Consider the following 20,000-nt stretch of genomic DNA (forward strand, 5'->3'; position numbering starts at 1 on the left):
GGATTTTCCCCGGATCAACTTTACCTATAAATGTTAGTACCAAGTTATATTCTGTACACTTAGGAAATAATCCAGGCCCTTCTTAAAGCAATCCACTGAGCTGGCCAGAACCACCTCTGCAGGGAGTCTATTCCACATTTTCATGGCTCTTACTGTGAAGAAACCTTTCCATATTTGGAGATGAAATCTCTTTTCCTCTAGACGTAAAGGGTGCCCCCTTGTCCTCTTTGTTGACTGTAAAGTGAATAACTCGACACCAAGTTCACTATATGGACCCCCTATATATTTGTACATGTTGATCATATCCCCCTTAATCTCCTCTTATCAAGAGTGAATAAATTCTGATCCTTTAATCTTTCCTCATGGCTGAGCTCCTCCATGCCTCTTACCAGTGTGGTTGCCCTTCTCTGCACTTTCTCCAGTTCCCTGATATCCTTTTTGAGAACTGGTGCCCAAAACTGAACTGCATATTCTGCAGTTTTGTATTATCGTAATGTAAAACATGAATGCCATAACAAGCAAGAAAATATACATAGTATATAACTGATGGAATAAAGCTTGTGGTGTAAAGATAATTGTCCATAAAACCAATGATGGAAACGGGGACTGCATCCTTAAAAGCCTAAAGTGTTTCATCGATAATCCGACTCATCAGGACCGGCTGCTAGAGTATCTGTAGATAATAAAAGATGGTCTAAATAAAAACCCATGTTATGGGAAAGTTATATGTAAAAATTGTTAAATAGATGGTCTAATCCACAAACGTACATCCCATTGAATGTTAAACCCGAGTAATACTGGTATGCAAGAGTTGCCATAGCACTCCCGGGAGCTGAGGTGTTGAAATGCGCCGGAACACCAGACCCACACAAAGGCACCCCAACAAGTTGAGGATATACAATATGAGTGTTATGCCAATATTGCCTGGCAAAGTCTGCAAAATAAATATAACATATTGGATGTAGCAGACCAGGTAGCACTGTCACATTACAGTGTAAAAGAAATACTATCTAATGGAAGTGCAAACAAACCAAAATTTGGGATATATGAGATAGTGTGATGGAAGTGTGAAATGAAGTGTAGGCTAAGAGGGACCTAATGCGTGATGTGCGTGAGAAATATAGAAATATAGAGAAGATTGAACTGGTCTGCACCTGCCCTTCACAGCTTAAAGCCGAGCTCCACCCTAAAGTGAAGCTTCCGCTCATTGGAACCCCCCCCCCCCCCCCCTCCGGTGCCACAATTGGCACCTTTCAGGGGGGAGGGGGGTGCAGGTACCTGTACAGTACAGGTATCTGCACCCACTTCCGGCATAGATATCCAAAGAATCCTGCGGATATTTACACCCCTTTCCGCAGGTCCCCCGCTCTCTGCTGGGAAACACACGGATCCCAGAGACAGCGGGGACTATCCTTATTGCGCAGCGCGACTCGCGCATGCGCAGTAGGGAACCGGAAAATGAAGCCGCAAGGCTCCACTTCCTTATTCCCATACCCAAGATGGCTGCGGCAGCACCCGAGAGACGATCGAGGGATTGGCTTCGGGTGCCAACATCGCGGCCACGCTGGGCGGGTAAGTGTCTTTATTTTAGGTCAGCAGCTGCAGTATTTGTAGCTGCTGGCTTTAAAAAAAAAAAAAAAACGGCGGAACTCCCGCTTTAAGTCTTAATATTTTACTAAAACCAGTAATAATTGAATGAAAAGGCAATTATTTAATATAATAAAGAGTAGATAAATGTATATAGTCTTTCAGATACAACTGGCCCTTTGAAGGCAACCATAAGGCCTCATGCACACTGGACGTTTTTACAGCTGCTGTTTTTGGCTTCAGACATTTTTTCCTGCAGCCAATGTACTCTCCATCATGTTGTCCTATGTGTCTATGCACACATAGGCTGTTATCATTGTTTTATGGCAGGGGCGTTTTCTGTCTGGAACTCCCCCAGAACTAGTGGGTTTTAAGAGTTTTCAGCTGTAAAAACGCTCTAAGCCCTTGTACACACGGTGGGACATTCTGACAACCAAATCTGTTGGATTTTGTCCGACGGATTTTGTCCGAAACTGTTGCATACACATGGTCAGACAAAGTTGTCGGACAATCCAATCGTTCAGAACGTGATGATGTTATTTAGTTACAACGGGACTACGTTCAGGCTAGTAGCCAATAGCTTTGGTCTAGGAATTTGATCTGAGCATGCGTGGCACTTTGTCTGATCGAAATTCTCTACAAACGATCAGACAAAGTCCAATCGGATCATGTTGTCGGAAAATTTTATAGCCCAGCTCTAAAACTTTTTTTGGTCGGATATTCCGACGGAAACAGTTCGATGGAGCCCACACATGGTCGGATTATCCGACAACACGGAATGTCCGACCTTGTGTACAAGGGCTAACTCTGATAAAAGCTGAAAAATGCAGCTATTCTGCATTTATCTGCATTTTTGAGCCATAATAAGCTTTTGTGGAAGTATAGTTTTGCTAAAAAAAAGCTAAAAATCCCTGAAAAACACTACTGCAAAAATGCTGCAAAACTCATTCTACAGCTACAGCTTTCTACAGCTGACGCTACTGGCATTTTCATAACTTCCAGCGTGCATGAGGCCTTATGCTGATGCAGCCCACAATTAAATTGAGTTTGACAGCCCTGCTTTAAAACAAGAGTTTTTTGTATATGTTTTTATGATTTTTGTTTAGGACCGAACAATATTTTAACTTTTATTTATTTTTTGTGCCAGGTAAACAAAATATTGCAAATACATTTTAATGTTTGCCACTTGCAGCCAATTGGTGGTGCACTTAAGCCTGTTCTCTGCCACTTCTGCTGAGTCGTATAGTACCCTTCTGTGAATAGTGTAATAAGGTCACTTTATAACATACCCATATGATTCAGAGTACAGAATCCTCTGAATTAATCAGCAAAGGCACACATTTCTTCTTGAGCTGGTTACATATAGTAAAGAGCACTATGGGTGTTTTAGACCGTGGCAGTAAAAAAGAAAACCTTAAGTGGTGTTTTTTTTTTTTTTTTTTATAAAATGCTCTGAAATTAATTTTGCCGTGTTTTATTATTATTTTGTAAAATAAAGATTGTGTTCATTAAATGAAGAAGAAAAAAAACAATTTGATTTGTTACATTTCCTCGGTAACTGTTGGTGATTCTTTGCTAGTATATGTTTCAATAATGCTGTTTAGAGACTAGCTGTAGGACATGTCTTTACTGCCAGACTAATTGTTCTTCACTTTTATACTAGGAAAAAGATGAGCGGTATTTCATGCTATTTCCAAGTGCACTTCTAATGTTGTCTGCTAGTCCCCGAATGAGCGGCTTCATTTATCAGGTAATATACAAAAATGGCTTGCATTCCCTAAATGGGTATTCTAGGGCTACACACATCCTGGTTGCTGGGTCATCATGCAAACTTGAATAAGTCTACTGGTGACCATGTCAACCCACCTATAAGCCTCCAGCTACAGTAAGTGACTACTGTGCATTGCTTGTAAGCAGGGCCTGGGTTACACTGTATTGTGTGTCATATGACATAATACTACATGACACCGAGTTTAGGAAAGCCAGGATCTGCTTCCTGGCAGTACACACTGGTCATCCATTTGGTGAATAGTCTGAGTGGGGAAGCCTTGTGATTAATGATTACTGCTATGAACATGATTGCCCATATAGTAGTCATTAAACAGTATACCATCATGAATGACATGATTATGGTGGGGGTGTCATATATATATATATATATATATATATATATATATATATATATATATATATAATGTATGTATGTATGTATGGCTGCTCCAGGGAGTGGATGTTGGATGGATTGTATATATGGTTGCTGTGGTGGGAGACAAAGAAGCTTGTGTATATACCGTATATACTCGAGTATAGGTCGATCCGAATATAAGCCGAGGCCCCTAATTTACCACAAAAAAAATGGGAAAACTTATTGACTCGTGTATAAGCCGAGGGTGAGACATGCCTGTGTGTCCATCCCTGTGTGTCCATCCCTGTGTGTCCAGCCTACCTGTGTCCAGCCTACCTGTGTCCAGCCTACCTGTGTCCAGCCTACCTGTGTCCAGCCTACCTGTGTCCAGCCTACCTGTGTCCTGTGCCTCTTTGTCCTTCTGCAGCCTGTGTCCTTCTGCAGCGATCTGCATGTAAAAACATACGGCGGCCATGCCAGGATCGCCGCACCTCTTCTCCTCGTCTGTGACAGACGGCGGCCATTCCACTGTTCAAAAGCCGCGCCTCCGTCTGTGATAGACGGAACACTCAATTTCCCAGCAGTCAGTGTTCCGCCTATCACGGACATCCTCTCATCCTCGTCCGTAGTATGAGGATGAGCGGATGTCCTTGATAGGCGGACCACTGACTGCTGGGAAATTGAGTGTTCCGCCTATCACAGACAGGGAGGCGCGGCTTTTGAATAGTGGAATGGCCGCCGTCTGTCTGCACGACACGCTGATCGGGTAGACAGACGGCGGTGACTCGAGTATAAGCCGAGGGGGGCACTTTCAGCCTAAAAAAAGGGGCTGAAAATCTCGGCTTATACTTGAGTATATACGGTAGCTGATATACACTGCTATGGTGGGAAGAGAACTGTGTATATGGCTGTTGTGGAGCGGTGTGTGTGTTGGGGGGGTTATGGGACTGTATATGCTGCTGTGGTGATGGTGAGGTTTGGGGGGATGAAGAAGGTGAGCTGGACTGTATATATGGTTGCTTAGGTGTGTCTGTGGCCGCTGTGGGGGGGGGGGGGGGGGTGCTCTTTTAACTTGCAGAACTAAGGATTAGGGCCTCTGGTTCAAATCCCAGCCAGGACACTGTCTGCATGGAGTTTGTCCGCTATCTCTGTGTATGTACTTAGGTTTTCTCTGGTTATTCCAGTTTCCTGCTGTTAGTTTACTTGGCTTCTGTGCAAATGGGCACCAATATGTATGTGTATGTATGCATATTACATAAGGACTGTAGATTGTGGGTTCCTTGAGGCCAGGGACTAATACGAATGCCAAGTATATAAAGCACTGCTCAAAATTGGCAGCTTTTATATAAATATCTATAATAAAATTAAAACCAAATACAGTATACGAGATGGGTGTGTGAGAGAGGGTGGATGGAAAACTCCGTACGTGTCTGCTGAGGTGAAAAATAGAACTGCGTGAAATCCACTTTTCACCTTTTGCTGACTTTGCTGAATGTTGTATTCTTGTATACATTTTGTGAATGAGCTGATAAGTTTTTAGGCATGCATCTATTTCATGTCAAGATCAGAGTGCCTTTTTTTTAATTTAAAGTGGTTGTAAACCCTCACATATAGTGACCAGCCTCAGGTGATACACAGAACAAATCCTCCTACATTAGTACCTGTTTATCTGCAGCCATTTCTTCTTTACATCTGTTCAAAGTCCAGAATTTATAAAGCTTGTTTTAGTGTTCAGAAAACAGGGGGCAGAGAGCTGAAGTTAACCACTTCCTGCCGGGAGGGTGTACATGGACGTTCTCTTGTTTCAGTGGTTATACCGGGATGATTCCTGCACCTACAGAGAGACGTAGATTCTGAACAAGGCAGAAGTGATCTGAGTGGTGAAAGGGGGTGCCATCACGGAGGCAGGGAGTGATGCGGCGATGACTGCCCTGTACAGAGAGAGAGGAACTGATGTCATTCCCTTCTCTCTGTAACCCTGGAAACCGGGAGCAGCGAGCAGTTCGTCACTTACGGTTCCTCCCCATTGTTTACCTGGCCAGCAATGGCCAGGTAAGTAGCCGATCAGACCGATCTGTGTCTGATCGGTTACATGGAAGGCCAGAGGAGAGATATGGGGTCTAATAGACCCCAAATCTCTCCATAAAGAGGACCTGTCATGGCCCATACTATCACAAGGGATGTTGTTCATCCCTCATGATAGCAATAAAGTTTTTAGTACAAAAAAGAGTTAAAAAAAATATTATTGTAAAAGATAAATAAATGTAAAGCGCCCCTGTCCCACCGTGCTTACACGCAAATGCAAACACATATGTTACTCCCGCACGCATATGTAAACGGCAATCGAACCACACATGTGAGGTATTGTCGCGAACGTCAGAGCAAGAGAAATAATTCTAGCACCAGAACTCTTGTGCAACTCTAAACTGGTGACCTGTAAAGGTGTTTAAAGCATAGTCTATAGAGAATTTTAAACATCGTAGTTTGCCGCCATTCCACAGGCAGACACAGTTTTAAAGCATGACAGGTTGGGTACCTATTTACTCGGCGTAACATCATCTTGCACGTTATGCAAACAAATTGGGCTAACTTTAGTGTTTTTTGTTTTTTTTTAATTGGTGAAAGTGGGTTTTTTTTCCCCCGAAAAAATGGCATTTGAAAAAACAATGCGCAAATACAGTGTGACATAAAAAATTGCAACACCCACCAATTTATTCTATAGGGTCTCTGCTAAAAAAAAAAAAAAAATAGAACCCCAAGACACATTATATATAAATTTCTAAGTAATTTTATAGCAAAATAAAGTAGATTTTTATATTTAGGAGCGAAGTGTCAGAAATGGCCCGGATGGCAAGTGGTTAAACAATGCAGGGCTCAGTGAGGTGCGCTCTGAGAGCTGATTAGAGGGAAGGGACACACCCTGCTTCACACAGGAACAGAGCGAAGGCTGTTAACCACAGGCTGTGTGCTGGAGCTCCCCTTTTTGTCACCTTTTTTTCTCTTTGGTGTCAGGAAAACTTGTCAGAAATGATTCATGCTGATAGCAGAGGAACGAAGCGACAGCCAGAAATGGCACTCTGTGCTCTTGAGACAAATACATACTATATAAGGACATGTGTTCATATTTCATGTTTGAGGTTTACAACTGCTTTCAATGGTCCAACCTATCCAGTTCCCAAGCTGCAGTTGTAATCTTTGTCATTCATTATATGTAGACACATGACTTAACAAGGTTTCATGGAACCAGTCTGCCTCATACTCATAGTCTGAGTAATGAAAGCTGTGGATAAGTGATGATGGTGATGACCACACATATGACACATCATTTACAAAGAATCAGCATTGGAAAGCTGTATATTGAATATGAGAGCCTACAAAACCATAAACTTTCCGGTGCACTTAAGACCGTATGCATATTTATTGATATGTTTTTTTTTTCTCTTTAAAAGGGGAAATTGCCACTAACTGGAATGTCTGTAGTTAGATTAGAGGAAAGTGACAACATCAATCACGCTTTTGAGATTGCAGGTGAGTTGTCTTTCCTTTTTTAAATTTGCCTGATTTGCAAGAGTTTTCAAAATAAAGATAATACGCATTTACTAGCCACAGATATGGTTTCCCAAAATCAAATTTTTGTGAATGTCTAACTTCAGTTTTTTTTGTTTGTTTTGGGTAGAGTGGAAAAGCGTTACATTTCAATTTTTTTGTTCAGTTTTATTCCTCTGTTACTCCCATTGGTGGGGTTTCCCTTCATTTCCTGTCCTAGTGACCCCTCTGCAAGAAATGTGTTGATCATTTCTCATCGGGACATCAATAAAAACTTCCCCGGTCAACTAAAAACTTGTGTTGTTTCTTTCCATGTCCCTGTTGGAGAGATTTCCCATCACTTCCTGTCCCGTTCTTAGTATGGACACATACAGCAATAAAAACCTGACCAGAGCTCTAGCACTTCTCCTCTGTAGCTAAACCAGATGATTACGTTTTGGCCTATAACCACTTCACCCCTGGAAGGATTTACCTCCCCTTAAAGTGGTTGTAAACCCTTACAAACCACTTTGACCTACAGGTAAGCCTAGATTAAGGCTTACCTGTAGGTCCAAGAAATATCTCCTAAACCTACACGGTTTAGGAGATATTTACAAAAAGACAGGCACCGCTGTCTATGGCGCATGCCCTCGGCTCCCGTGCGCATGAGCGGGAGTGATGTCATCGCGGCCCTGGCGAATCTGGGATACATGGCAGCGGTGAAGATAGAGGACTGCTTCGGGGGCTTCGTTCTCAGGTAAGTTATTCATAATGAGCTAGTATGCTATGCATACTAGCTCATTATGCCTTTGCCTTGCAGGTTGCATTTAAAAAAAAAAAAGTGCCTTTACTTCCTCTTTAATGACCAGGCCATTTTTTGTGATACGGCACTGCGTTGCTTTAACTGACTATTGCACGGATGTGCGATGCTGTACCCAAACAAAATTGATGTCCTTTTCCCCCCACAAATAGATCTTTCTTTTGGTGGTATTTGATCACCCCTGTGGTTTTTATTTTTGCGCTATAAACAAAAAAAACTGTCAATTTAAAAAATATATATATATATATTTTTAGTTTCTGCTATAATACTTATCTAACAAAATATAAAAAAATTTTTTTTTTAATTTATTCAGCAGTTTAGGCCAATATGTATTCATCTACATATTTTTGGTAAAAAAAATCGCAGTAAGCGTATATTGATTGGTTAGCGCAAAAGTAAAAACTATGGGATTGATTTATGGACTTTTATTTTCATATTTTTACTGGGAATGTTGGCGATCTGCGATTTTTAGTGGGACTGCAACATTGAGGGGACAAATCTGACCCCAGGTGACATTTTTTGGGGACCAGTGAAATTATTACAGTGATCAGTGCTAAAAAAAAATGTGCTTATCAATGGCAGAGAAGGGGTTAACACCAGGGGGCGATTAAGGGGCTAGGTGTGTTCCCTGGGTGTGTTCTAACTGTGTGGAGGATGGGCTTGCTGAGACAGCACAGAGATCGCTGTTAATGATCGCACAGCCCATGTGCATAGCCCGCCAGGAAGTCAGCCCTGCCCTGTGAACACGCCGGAGCTCATCCTTACTGATCACTATGAACAGCAGATCTCCATGTTGTCCCCTGTCAGAATGGGGTTCCTCCTTCTTTACAGACGGCAGATCCCTGTTTTGCCTCTTTGTACCGCGATCACGGGTGGCCGGCAGACATTGAGTTTCCTCCAGACCTGCGGGCGTGCATGTGTACTGTATCTAATGCACAGACTGACGTACAGGTTTGCGCAGCCGAGCCGCCTTGCTACAGTATATTTGCGGAAGGTGTTCGGCAAGTGGTTAAAGCTGAACTCCAGCCTTACCCTCCATCTTGCACAGACTCCTCTTCTGTGCTGAAATTGCTTAATCTGATTTTACTGCACAGCATATACTATAAGCTACAGCAACTCGTGTAGAACCCACCTCATCTCCCTGCTGGAGGACATCCAGCATCACCTAGCTCTTTCTTCCCCAGCCTCACTCTCCCTCACCCACCCCTGTCCTTCATTGGATTTAAGTTCTTGCAATCACTGAGGCTCAGAATTACATGCTGGCTTTACAACAGCTTTCTGCTTTAAGAATACATGTACAGCACCCTGCCGACCCTTCCCACCAGCCACTATCTACCTGCATTGCATAGAGAAGCACAAAGGTCTTCTGATTTGACTGGTCTATAATAATAAGGCATGGAATGAAAGCGGAAAAAGGGTTTGGTTCATTTCATTACCATGTTGATTAGAGGAAGGGGGGGGAGAAATCGGGGTAAGGCAACTGCACATTTTGGATTTACCCTTACTTTTATTCCTGGTGACACTGGTAATTAGGACCACCAGAAAGGGTGAACCTTACCAATGGGGATACAAACGGCAATAAAAACCTTTCAGAGGTTCTATTCCCACTTCAGAAAAAAAGTTTTGCCTTTAGTTATACTTTAAAGTCATTTAAAGAGGAAGTAAACCCTGATGAGTTTACTTCCTCTTTTATTCCCTGCAAAGGCAAAGCATAATGGACTACTATGCATTGCATAGTAGCCCAGTATGTGTCACTTACCTGACACAGGAGCCAGCGAAGTCGCCACTGTCCCTTGTAGTCCGCCGCATCCATCTTCTTGGTGGGGTCTCGCAGCCCGCCGCCGCTGTCATTCGGCGAAGCCGCAATGACGTCACTCCCGCGCACGGGAACCGACACGCGTGGCAGCTCCGTCGTTGAGAATGCCGCGCTCAGTGCGCCTGCGCGCCGCTGTCTATGGCGCATGCGCCGTAGACAGCAGTGCCTGTTTTCGGGAAAATATCTCCTAAACCATACAGGTTTAGGAGATATTTCTTGGACCTACAGGTAAGCCTTAATCTAGGCTTACCTGTAGGTTAAAGTGGTTTGTAAGGGTTTACAACCACTTTAAGACTAGTATGACCGCCAGGCATCTAGCTTTGTTACATGAATGTAAAAATACATTTAATTTTTTTTTTTATTATTTAATAGATTGTGTTTTTTGTATATCTGCCTGAAATTCAGCTTTTATCAAGCTTTAAAAAAAAAGGAACGCTAGTGTCACTTTTTTCTTTTATGTGTCTTAAAATGTTTATTGTTTTGCAATGCAGGACATATGATAGAGCGTATTGTGATCCACTGCAGCAGCAGTCAGGACTGTCAAGAATGGCTAGATCATCTCTACCGTCTAACTAAAACACCTACGTCACATGCCTCTTTATGTAAAACACCGTCATGGGGTACCACCCACTCTGTAAGTTATACATTCTTTTATTGACAGTATTATTGGTTTACTAAGATTATTTATTTTTTTAACAGAAGGAATATGTATTGAGATAATCAATCAGTTACAAGTGTTACAAAGAGCCTGTGATTTTCTCATGTAGGGTAAAGCAACAAGTTCACTTTAATTCCGGCCTTTGCTGCCATTCAGCATCTGGGATAGAAGAAAAACACACTGGGGTTGATTTACTAAAGGAAAATACACTTTGCACTACAAGTGCACTTGGAAGTTCAGTTGCTGTAGATCCAAGGAGGACATGCAAGGAAAATAAAAAAAAAGGCATTTTTGTTTGTACATGATTGGATATTAAAATCAGCAGAGCTTCCCCTCATTTCAGATCTTCCCCTCAGATCTAAAGCGACTGCACTTCCAAGTCCACCAAGTGGATTTGCCTTTAGTAAATCAACCCCATTGTGCCTTTCAGTGTAATGAAGCACGTGGCGACTGTTCATATAAATATATGAGAATTTGTAGAAAAATGCTCGGTACATTGGATGACTTTACAAATGTCATTTGAAAGTACTTGTTTATAACATTTTGCTTTCCGAATCAAATTTCCCAAATGGAAGCCACATCTGCTGTAAATTCATTTGCTCAAGAAAATATTCTCATCATGCTTTAAAGTTTCTCGTCAATATGGTCAAAATCAAATGCCAGTTTGACCTAACAATTAGAAAATGATACAAATGTTCTTAAAGAAATATTTTGAATTTGATTCTAATAATGTATGGCCAGCTTCACTCTTCTACTTTCCATGGGGCAGATTGGCTGCTTGGGCACACAGAGCTTCCATATGGGGGTTTGAGAGTCTTTTTGTATAAACTCTATTTTGGATCTTGCACGGGGTTACCTCTCTGTAATCCTGGCAGCTGGGAAGCAAAGGGAAAGAATTTGTTGTTTGTAGGGTTGGCATTAATGTGAACCTGTTGATTTGCTCAGTCTATAAGCTCTGAAATGATTTATTAAAACAGGAGAACAGAATACGCATATGCCTAGATCAACATTCTTGTTTTATTTTTTCTTAAGATGAAAGTAAAACATTATTGGTAATTGTTGGCAAGAACACCAATCTTGTGGTTGTTTATGTGGATACATTTCTATTAAATGTGCCTGCATGCCTAAAATGATCTCATTATCAATAAATATAGTAGATCGGTGGTTAGAATGACCTATCTGTACCACTGTGCAAAATACAAGCTGCCTACACAGTTCTATTCTTATTAAAGAAGTTCTTCATTCCCAAAAAAACCTCCAAAATTTAAGGTAGCCATAAATACTGTAGCTTATGACTTTGAATAAATGGATGCTTACCTGTCCAGGGATCCAGGGCTGTTCTCCCCTGGGCCAGTTCTTCACCAGTCTTTGGGTCCCTGGCGCTGCCATAACTGTGGGAAGCCAGCTGAAACTCCTTGCGGCTTTGCAGCGTTTCCTGTGAATGGTGCTGCAGCCTTCTGGGACCTGTGACATCTTCCAAAAGGCTGCAGGTAGGTACAGGGGGGGGGGGTATGTTGGGTGCCTGAACTTCCACCCAGATCGCCTAGGCCAGGGGTGCTCAACCTGTGGCTCTCCAGCTGTTGCAGAACTACAAGTCCCATGAGGCATAGCAAGACTCCGACAGCCACAAGCATGACACCCAGAGGCAGAGGCATGATGGGACTTGTAGTTTTGCAACAGCTGGAGAGACACAGGTTGAGCACCCCTGGCCTAGGCGAAAGTGGGAGCAGGTTCCTACCAAACCAGGTACCCACCCCCCCCCCCCCCCCCCCCCAAAAAGTGTCCAAAAGTTGCAGGGGAGGCATGAAAGCAGAATTTTTCTTTTTAGGGGTGAAGTTCTGATTCACGTTGGTGTAGCTATATTATGGGCATTAACTTGTACATATTGCCTTGTGAAATCAGTCATTTTATTTATATTTCTATAAACTAAGTAAACTAGAATTTTTACACAATGCTATCTTATGTCAAATTTTAGCAAATTCTACCAACCGAAGCATTGACTTGTTGGTGAGGAACATCCTTTCAGCCTTTGTTGCATACCAGAAGTTGTTTTTTTTTATCAGAAAAATATGGTATGCTTGCTGAAAAAATAGAAACTGCTACTGACAAGAAGCATGCCGATAGAAAGATAAAGCAAATGACAGTGAGAAGAGCTGATCGGCGCTCTGCTTCTCTTTTGACTGAGGCAACAGCAGAGAAAAAAAAGTTCTGTGGGTCAAATACCTCACTTGGAGATGAAAGCTAGTTTTGTTACTTTATCTTTTAACCACTTCAGCCTCGGACCATTTGGCTGCCCAAAGACCAGAGCGTTTTTTTGCGATTAGGCACTGTATCACTTTAACTGACAATTGCGTGGTCATGCGATGTGGCTCCCAAACAAAATTGACGTCCCTTTTTCCCAACAAATAGAGCTTTCTTTTGGTGGTATTTGATCACCTCTGGCATTTTTTTTTTTTTAACAAAAAAAAGTGTAAATTTAAAAAAAAACGCATAATTGTTTACTTTTTGCTATGATAAATATCCCCCAAAAAATATAAAAATAATTATTTTTTCCTCAGTTTAGGCCAATACGTATTCTTCTACAGATTTTTGGTAAAAAAAATCGCAATAAGAGTTTATTAATTGGTTTGCGCAAAAGTTATAGCGTTTATAAAATTGGGGATAATTTTATGGCATTTTTTTTTTTACTAGTAATGGTGTTGATCTGCGATTTTTATCGTGACTGCGACATTATGGTGGATAGATCAGACGCTTTTGGTGCTATTTTGGGACCATTCACATGCAGCGATCAGTGTGATTAAAAATGCACAGATTACTGTGTAAATGTGACTGGCAGTGAAGGGGTTAACCACTAGGGGGCGCTGAAGGGGTTAAGTGTGTCCTAGGGAGTGATTCTAACTGTGGGGGGCTGGGCTACATGTGACATGACACTGATCACCACTCCCGATTACAGAGAGCTATGATCGGTGTCAGTGTCACTAGGCAGAATGAGAAAATGCTTGTTTACATCGGCATTTCCCCGTTCTTACACTCTGTGAGGCGATCGCTGGTATCCCCACGGACATCGAGTCTGCAGGACCCGCGATCACACTCTGAGCCCGTGGCGGGTGCATGCCCACAATGCCGCGTCTTAAAGGGCAACATACAGGTACGTTAGTATGCCTGTACGTGCCCTTCTGCCGACGTATATCGGCGTGAGCCGATCGGCAAGGGGTTAATGAGCTATTTATTTTTATCTTGTTCTTGTTATTTTTAGACTGGAGTAATGCTTTAACGTTTTTTTAAAAATACTTTTTAAAATTGTCCTTCAAACTGACAGGCTTCAGACAGAAAAAACACCCCTCCATCTCACCACTCCCATTCATTACTTCCTCGTGGACCACTAGAACCTGCCAAAATTTACAAAGCCTGGACCTTGAGTTGCTTGCGGCCAGCTCCACCACTTCGACCATCAGCTGCACTCAGCTATAAAGAGGTAGCCTCTAAATCTCTGTTTATATATAAGTATTACTATATTATAAAATATACAATAGATGTATATTTTATTGTGTTGTATTTTATGTTTATTTCCAATATCCAATATATGCTTCCACATCAAATAATGCTTGTGAGTAAAAGCCATTAAAACTGATAGTTTATGGGGCAGCACACACCAATTGCTTAGAATCCTCCACTGGACTTCTATCCTCTTTCCTTCATCAGCGCTCTCCGCTATCACTCTTACTTTGTCCATGTTTCCCAAATGTTGATCGTGAATAAGAATGAGCTCAGGTTTAGTTCACATTACTTGGTTATTAATTCGTTATTAGTTCAAAGCTAATAATATCAGCTAAAAGTGGCTATTTTCAGTATCTTACATTTCCCTTTAAATGCACATTTAATGTGATTTATTCAAGGGAAACAAATTTGTGGCCCTTTTCAATTTATTTTTGGTAAAATATAAAAAAAATAATAATTGCGATGAGTAAATAGATACTAAACATGTCAGGCCTTACAATTTTGTGCGCCTGTAAAATAAAAAATATTCTTTAAAGAGCGATTTTCACTGGAAAAAAAAATATTAAAAACCAGCAGCTATAAATATTACAGCTGCTGACTTTTAATAAATAGACACCCAGGGTCCAGCGATGTCGGCAGCCGAGGCTGATCAATCGCTCGGCTCTGGGCTGGGCCATTATAGGTGAGGGAATTCGGAAGTGAAGCGTTGAGGCTCAGCGCAATAGGAATGGTCCGTGTGTGTCCCAGCAGACAGCGCGCCGGGACAGGAAGAGGCATAAACTCCCGTGGGAGTCTATGCCCGGAAGTGGGTGCAAATACCTGTCTTAGACAGGTATCTGCACCCCCTCCCCCCTGAAAGGTACCAACTGTGACACCGGAGGGGGGGAGGGTTCCGATGAGCGGAAGTTCCACTTTAGGGTGGAACCCCGCTTTAAACAACACTTTAAAAGCCCAGATCATCAGTTAAGAGTTAAACAATAATAATGGCCCTGGAATCATTGCTCTAACTCTAGCATGTGTAGCGCAGATATCGTTTTCATACATAGTCACACCTGTTGCATGGGTTTATGTATGTATGTGTGTTTGGGTAAGGGGTTTAAAACTTTTTTTTTTTTTGTATCTAACTGTAAAAATCCAATGTGGTAGTATTTTTACAGTGACGGGTTACCATTAACGAGACACCTGGTCTATTAGAGCTGCACTCCTCTTCACTACAGCTAATGTAGTGCAGATTGTTCTCCATTAGCTGCATACTCAGCTGGTGTTGTCAGCAAATGACAGCTTCCTGGTTCATTCATCAGTTGGCTGAAAACAGACCTACATTTTGTGTAAAAGCCACAGACATAAGCCCTATGTTGCTGGCAGCTAAAGGGTTAAAACTAGATGATTTTATGGCCGATTATTTTAATTTACTGAACATGCCAGACTTTCTAATAAGAAATTCCAACATTACCTGTTCACTTGTTGACTAAAATCCATACCGTCTGTACACACTAGCAAGAGGAAGGGTGTTTGCTTTCTATTCAGCTTTAGTGTGTTGTGAATAGTCAAGTTACAATTACACAGGTTGTTCATATGATAGCAGCTTAGTAGGGAGTTGCAGTTGGAACCTCTGCTGCCACCTCCTGGCAGCAAGTGGTACATCTTGAATACTTACAGTATATGCAACATTTCATGTACTGTACCCAACAACAACAACAACAAAAGTTCCTCAACCTAATATAAAAGTAATGAAAGTAAAACATACATTTAAGAGTGCAATTAAACGTGGCTTTCAAGGAGTCCCTGGTTCACATTTTTTTTTTCTCTTTGTTTATGTATTCTTGTGCTACCTGCAATAGCTGGGACAATGCTCCTTTTCATAATGACAATCGAAAACCTACAGAATTGACACTTCAAAACCATGGTTGAAATGATTCTAATTTCCTATGGTATCTATGTAGCCGTCCCTAGAGTCTTTGTTTACATTGCATATTCAACTGGAAATATTGTACATAACCTGAGCCTTTTGCCAGTGTAATTTTTCAAGCTTGGGAAACATGGGCATGGTTATAAGCCAAGTTAGCCTCATTTATGTGCAATTTGACCGATTCCTATGAAGAAATTCTCAGTGGAAGCGTGACTCTTTTATTTGGCCTACAGTCAAGGGAAGAAATTCCAGTGGGGAATGTAAGCAGTTGACAAATAGACAAAGCCAAAAGCAACCTCCCAATAATGTAATTTGATTTTTTGGTGAACTTGGTCAAACACATTTAGAAGAATCTCCCTTTTTTTTTTTTATACTTGAGCATTATTTTAGGTAGTTTTGACTTAATAGGTTACTGGCTATGTACCAAAAAAACAGGAAATGCTTCAAGGTCACCAAAGAATTGCATTTCTTTCCGCTTAGCATGTGCTTTCTCATACAACTGCCAGCATCACACGTGTCTCAATGACAAGCCTCAGACTTCCTGTCTGTAATTATAACATGCAGTCTTAAGATGTGAGTGGGTGCCATATATGTATTGCCTTAGGGGTCTTGTCCTTTAATGTGGTAAGCCATGAGCTCTCAGCATTTTTCAGTAAGGGCAGCCTACATTGTGCAAAGTATTTTATAGAGTGCCATGTCAATTTTCTGATTAAACAAAACAAACTCTCTGCCCTTTATCAGTCATCACTAACTGGAAACTAGTTTTGTTAGTGCTTTCTCAGATATTTTATCACAAAAGAAACTGAGAGATATACAGGAACTACCATTACTGGCATTTTTCTTAGAAAAAGATTCCCTTGGCTCTCTAGCTTCAGTACTTTTGGAGTTACAAACCCAGAACAAGAGTGCAGATTAGAAAGTCAGTGTGGAGTCATAAGTTCTGATCTACAAACTTGTCCTGAATCCATGCCCCAGAAACTATTGAAACCACTAGATCAGCATCAAAGCCAGCCAATTAGCATTTTCAGTTATATATGTGAGCTTAGGCAGCCTTTATATTTTCCCAGTACAAGTTTCCTTTCATAGCTGGGCTATATACTATAGTAGGAAATTAGTATAATCGTAGGTTAAGAGACAAAGGGTAAAAGTTAGCTACCCCATGTAGTACAGTACAGTACAGTTTTTCTCCCATTCCCTATTTTGATAGGGACCACTATATATTCTGCATGTGGCATACATGGGATTTTTGTATTTTTTATTTTCCTGTATGAAAGATTGTACTACATATGATATTTATTCCCCTGTTTTAGACAGTGGCCCTCTGTATAGCAAAAAGTAATTACTCCATATAGCAGCATGTAGCTCCATTACAGCTGATAGAGGCTGCCATGGGGAAGCTCAGTAGAGGAGCTGACAGGAACTTAGCCTCTTAAAGTCCCAAGGGCAGAAAACTCAGAACCTTAACATATGAGATTCACGAGAAAAGTGTCTTGCCTACAGAAACCATAAATTTTGTAACCTGCACTAGGAATCTGGTTTCCGTATAAATTGTGGAATAACTCCCACAATATTGTTCTTTAGAAGAGACGGCTATGGAGCCCGTTTACACTATTGTGGTGTGTTTACACAATCTCATGAAGGTATTTCATGATTTTGAATGGGCTGTCAATGCACTTCTGCTCTTATACAAGCACCTATACTGCTTTTACTAATGTGTGTGTTATTGTCGAAGGATAGTGCAACACACTGTATATAACATTTTATGTGTTAAAACGTTACCATGCATCAATGTAGCTCTGTCTATGAGGTTCAGTCTTTTGTAGGAATATAAAGATGTTTTCTAAAGCAAGGGAACTTTTTTCATACAGAGAATATATAAAAAAATGATAAAGGCATTTACACATCCATTTAGGTGGTAGATCACTCCAAAAGCACTTGTACTTTGGGCCTCATAAATAGTATATTTCTAGCTCGTCCAATTATTAAAATATTTAAAGTGTAGATAAAAATAGTGAAACCTTTTAACTCTAAAGCGATATTAAACTCTCAGTTTTGTAAACGCTTCCAGCAGCTAATTGAATCATTTACTGAGACTGAAGCTTCTTTAAGCCATTGCCCCTGGTTTTCTGTATGTGTGTGGTTTGTTTCTCTTGCAATAGCCTATGGAGCCACCCTTACATGCAGGTTCCTAAGTATTGTCTCCTCAAATTGTGTGCATTAATAGAAACACACAGCCCCATAGCCTAAAACTAAAAACGCAAACCCCTCCCCCTCCCTCTCTCTCCCTTCTCCAGGCTAAGAAACTCATCAGAGACTGCAATTTCCACTTTTAACTTTTTCTGTGAAGATTGGAAGTTTAGGGAATTGCACTGAGGGCAGGATCCAGCAGCATTGAAAGTGTTACTAGGTTTTGTGGGTTTAAATATGCCTGTCCTAAGAGAAATGTGGATACCATTGCTGAGCTTTGTGTTCTGAAAATGCCAGCTTCCTGAGTTTCATGCATATTCTCTTGCTTAAAATAAACCATGCAAGAGGAAGCGGAGTCCTCTCATTATCTCAGAGCCCCCTCCCCTGTATATTGATATATACAGTATGTCACTATTCTTTTTGTGAGGTTCCTAGGGAATGGTGAGAACCCCAAATCTCTCAAGAAGGCACTCCAGCAAAGTGCAAGATTCTCTTCTCATGGGATTTTGGATCCTCATCTTTCCTATGATCTCGTTAGAAAGATTGTGATGTCATACTTACCTAGGTGCCATGGGCAGAAGATGGATATGCAGTAAGTATATATCAAGTTGTTCCCTAATTGCAACCACTGGATTCTATAGCCTTATTATCCAGCAGAGGTACATGTTATATACAGGTTGATAATTTAGACACATAGACTGCATATAAAAACACCACAGAAGATCTTTTTCATGAATGTGTTCAATGTGCTTTATAGCAGTGATTCTCAAACTTTTTTCAGTGAAGGTACCCTTTAAAAGTCTCAAGGCATCCCTTTCTAAAATTTAAAAACTATTAGTTTTACACAATGCAGCACCATCCACACAAGTAGGACACAACGTTCGAGGTGATTTCTTCTTCCAAAGCAGTAATGATGTCATTGGTTGTTAGGACGCAGACAGACAGACAGAAGGTTGTAATGATGCACAATGAAAACGATGAATGGCTTTGTGTAACTAAAAGGCAGGCTTCATCCACACTTTGGCTTGTATACAAATTTTGGGCAATTTTGTAGGCATTTTGCCAAGGCACCCCTGTAGAAACCTCAAGGCAAGGTACCATAGGGTGCCTGGGCACCCTGGTTGAGAAGGCTGTTTTATAGAATATATATACTTCATCAGGACCAACATGAAAAAGCATATATTCTATAACAAAATGCAACAATCTTGAAGTAGATGGGTTAACAGTCTTCTCATTAATCTAAACTAGATAACAAGTACAAATATAGAGAATTCAGTTACCACCAAGCAATTGATGAACCATTTATGCACAAATTTGAAAACTAGTTTTATTACTTATAGATTATACCACAAAAGGGAACATTTATAAAAAGTTTTTTTTATTTCTTCAGTGCTATAATTTGAAAGTCTCTCTCTCATTTATTTATATATATTCTCTATCCCACATATTTTATACATAACTGGGATGATAGCACTTCAAGACGATTATGTGTCTTTATCTTACCCATTTTGAATTATGAATTGAGTGAAGGGTTAATTACTAGGTACTATGAAAAACATTCTCAATTTGCCCTACTTTATTTAAAATGTATTTTTGTAACTTCAATCACCCAGTGCAGACTTGTTTGTTCTATTTTCTTAGATTGAGTGGTTGGGCAATGACTCTGTTAAACTGTTATTTTACTTGCTCTCTCTTACATATATTCTTTTCTTTTTCTACATATTTATTGTAGAGGATGTCTTATATCTTGAAGGTAAGGGTAGAACCTATTCTTATGCTGCAATATGGAAGCTTTTTCCCTGCATCTGTAGTATTCTTGCTTATGTCTGTCTAATACCTGCAATTACTACGTCTCCCTGAATGTCTATATAGATT

At 40.8% G+C, this 20,000-nt stretch overlaps 1 protein-coding gene across 5 annotated transcripts in view; it reads left to right on the forward strand.

Moving 5' to 3' along the window:
* Positions 1 to 20,000, forward strand: part of ARHGEF6 (Rac/Cdc42 guanine nucleotide exchange factor 6) — a 174,645-nt gene that overhangs the window by 110,569 nt on the left and 44,076 nt on the right. For 4 of the 5 annotated variants that reach the window (XR_013277464.1, XR_013277465.1, XM_077490420.1 and 1 more), the window contains exons 13-17: positions 3,251 to 3,337; positions 7,162 to 7,240; positions 10,365 to 10,507; positions 13,851 to 14,006; positions 19,858 to 19,878. Coding sequence is in view for 3 of the 5 variants with exons in the window: in XM_077490420.1 (XP_077346546.1) it covers positions 3,251 to 3,337; positions 7,162 to 7,240; positions 10,365 to 10,507; positions 13,851 to 14,006; positions 19,858 to 19,878 (486 nt within the window). In the remaining 2 variants the exon portion in view is untranslated. The remainder of the gene's footprint in view (positions 1 to 3,250; positions 3,338 to 7,161; positions 7,241 to 10,364; positions 10,508 to 13,850; positions 14,007 to 19,857; positions 19,879 to 20,000) is intronic. The other variant, XM_077490419.1, reaches the window with a different exon arrangement.

Source organism: Lithobates pipiens, unplaced genomic scaffold (assembly GCF_037356315.1).
Source record: "Lithobates pipiens isolate NorthernLeopardFrog02 unplaced genomic scaffold, aLitPip1_a1.2 Scaffold_1, whole genome shotgun sequence".
NCBI classification, from domain to species: domain Eukaryota; kingdom Metazoa; phylum Chordata; class Amphibia; order Anura; family Ranidae; genus Lithobates; species Lithobates pipiens.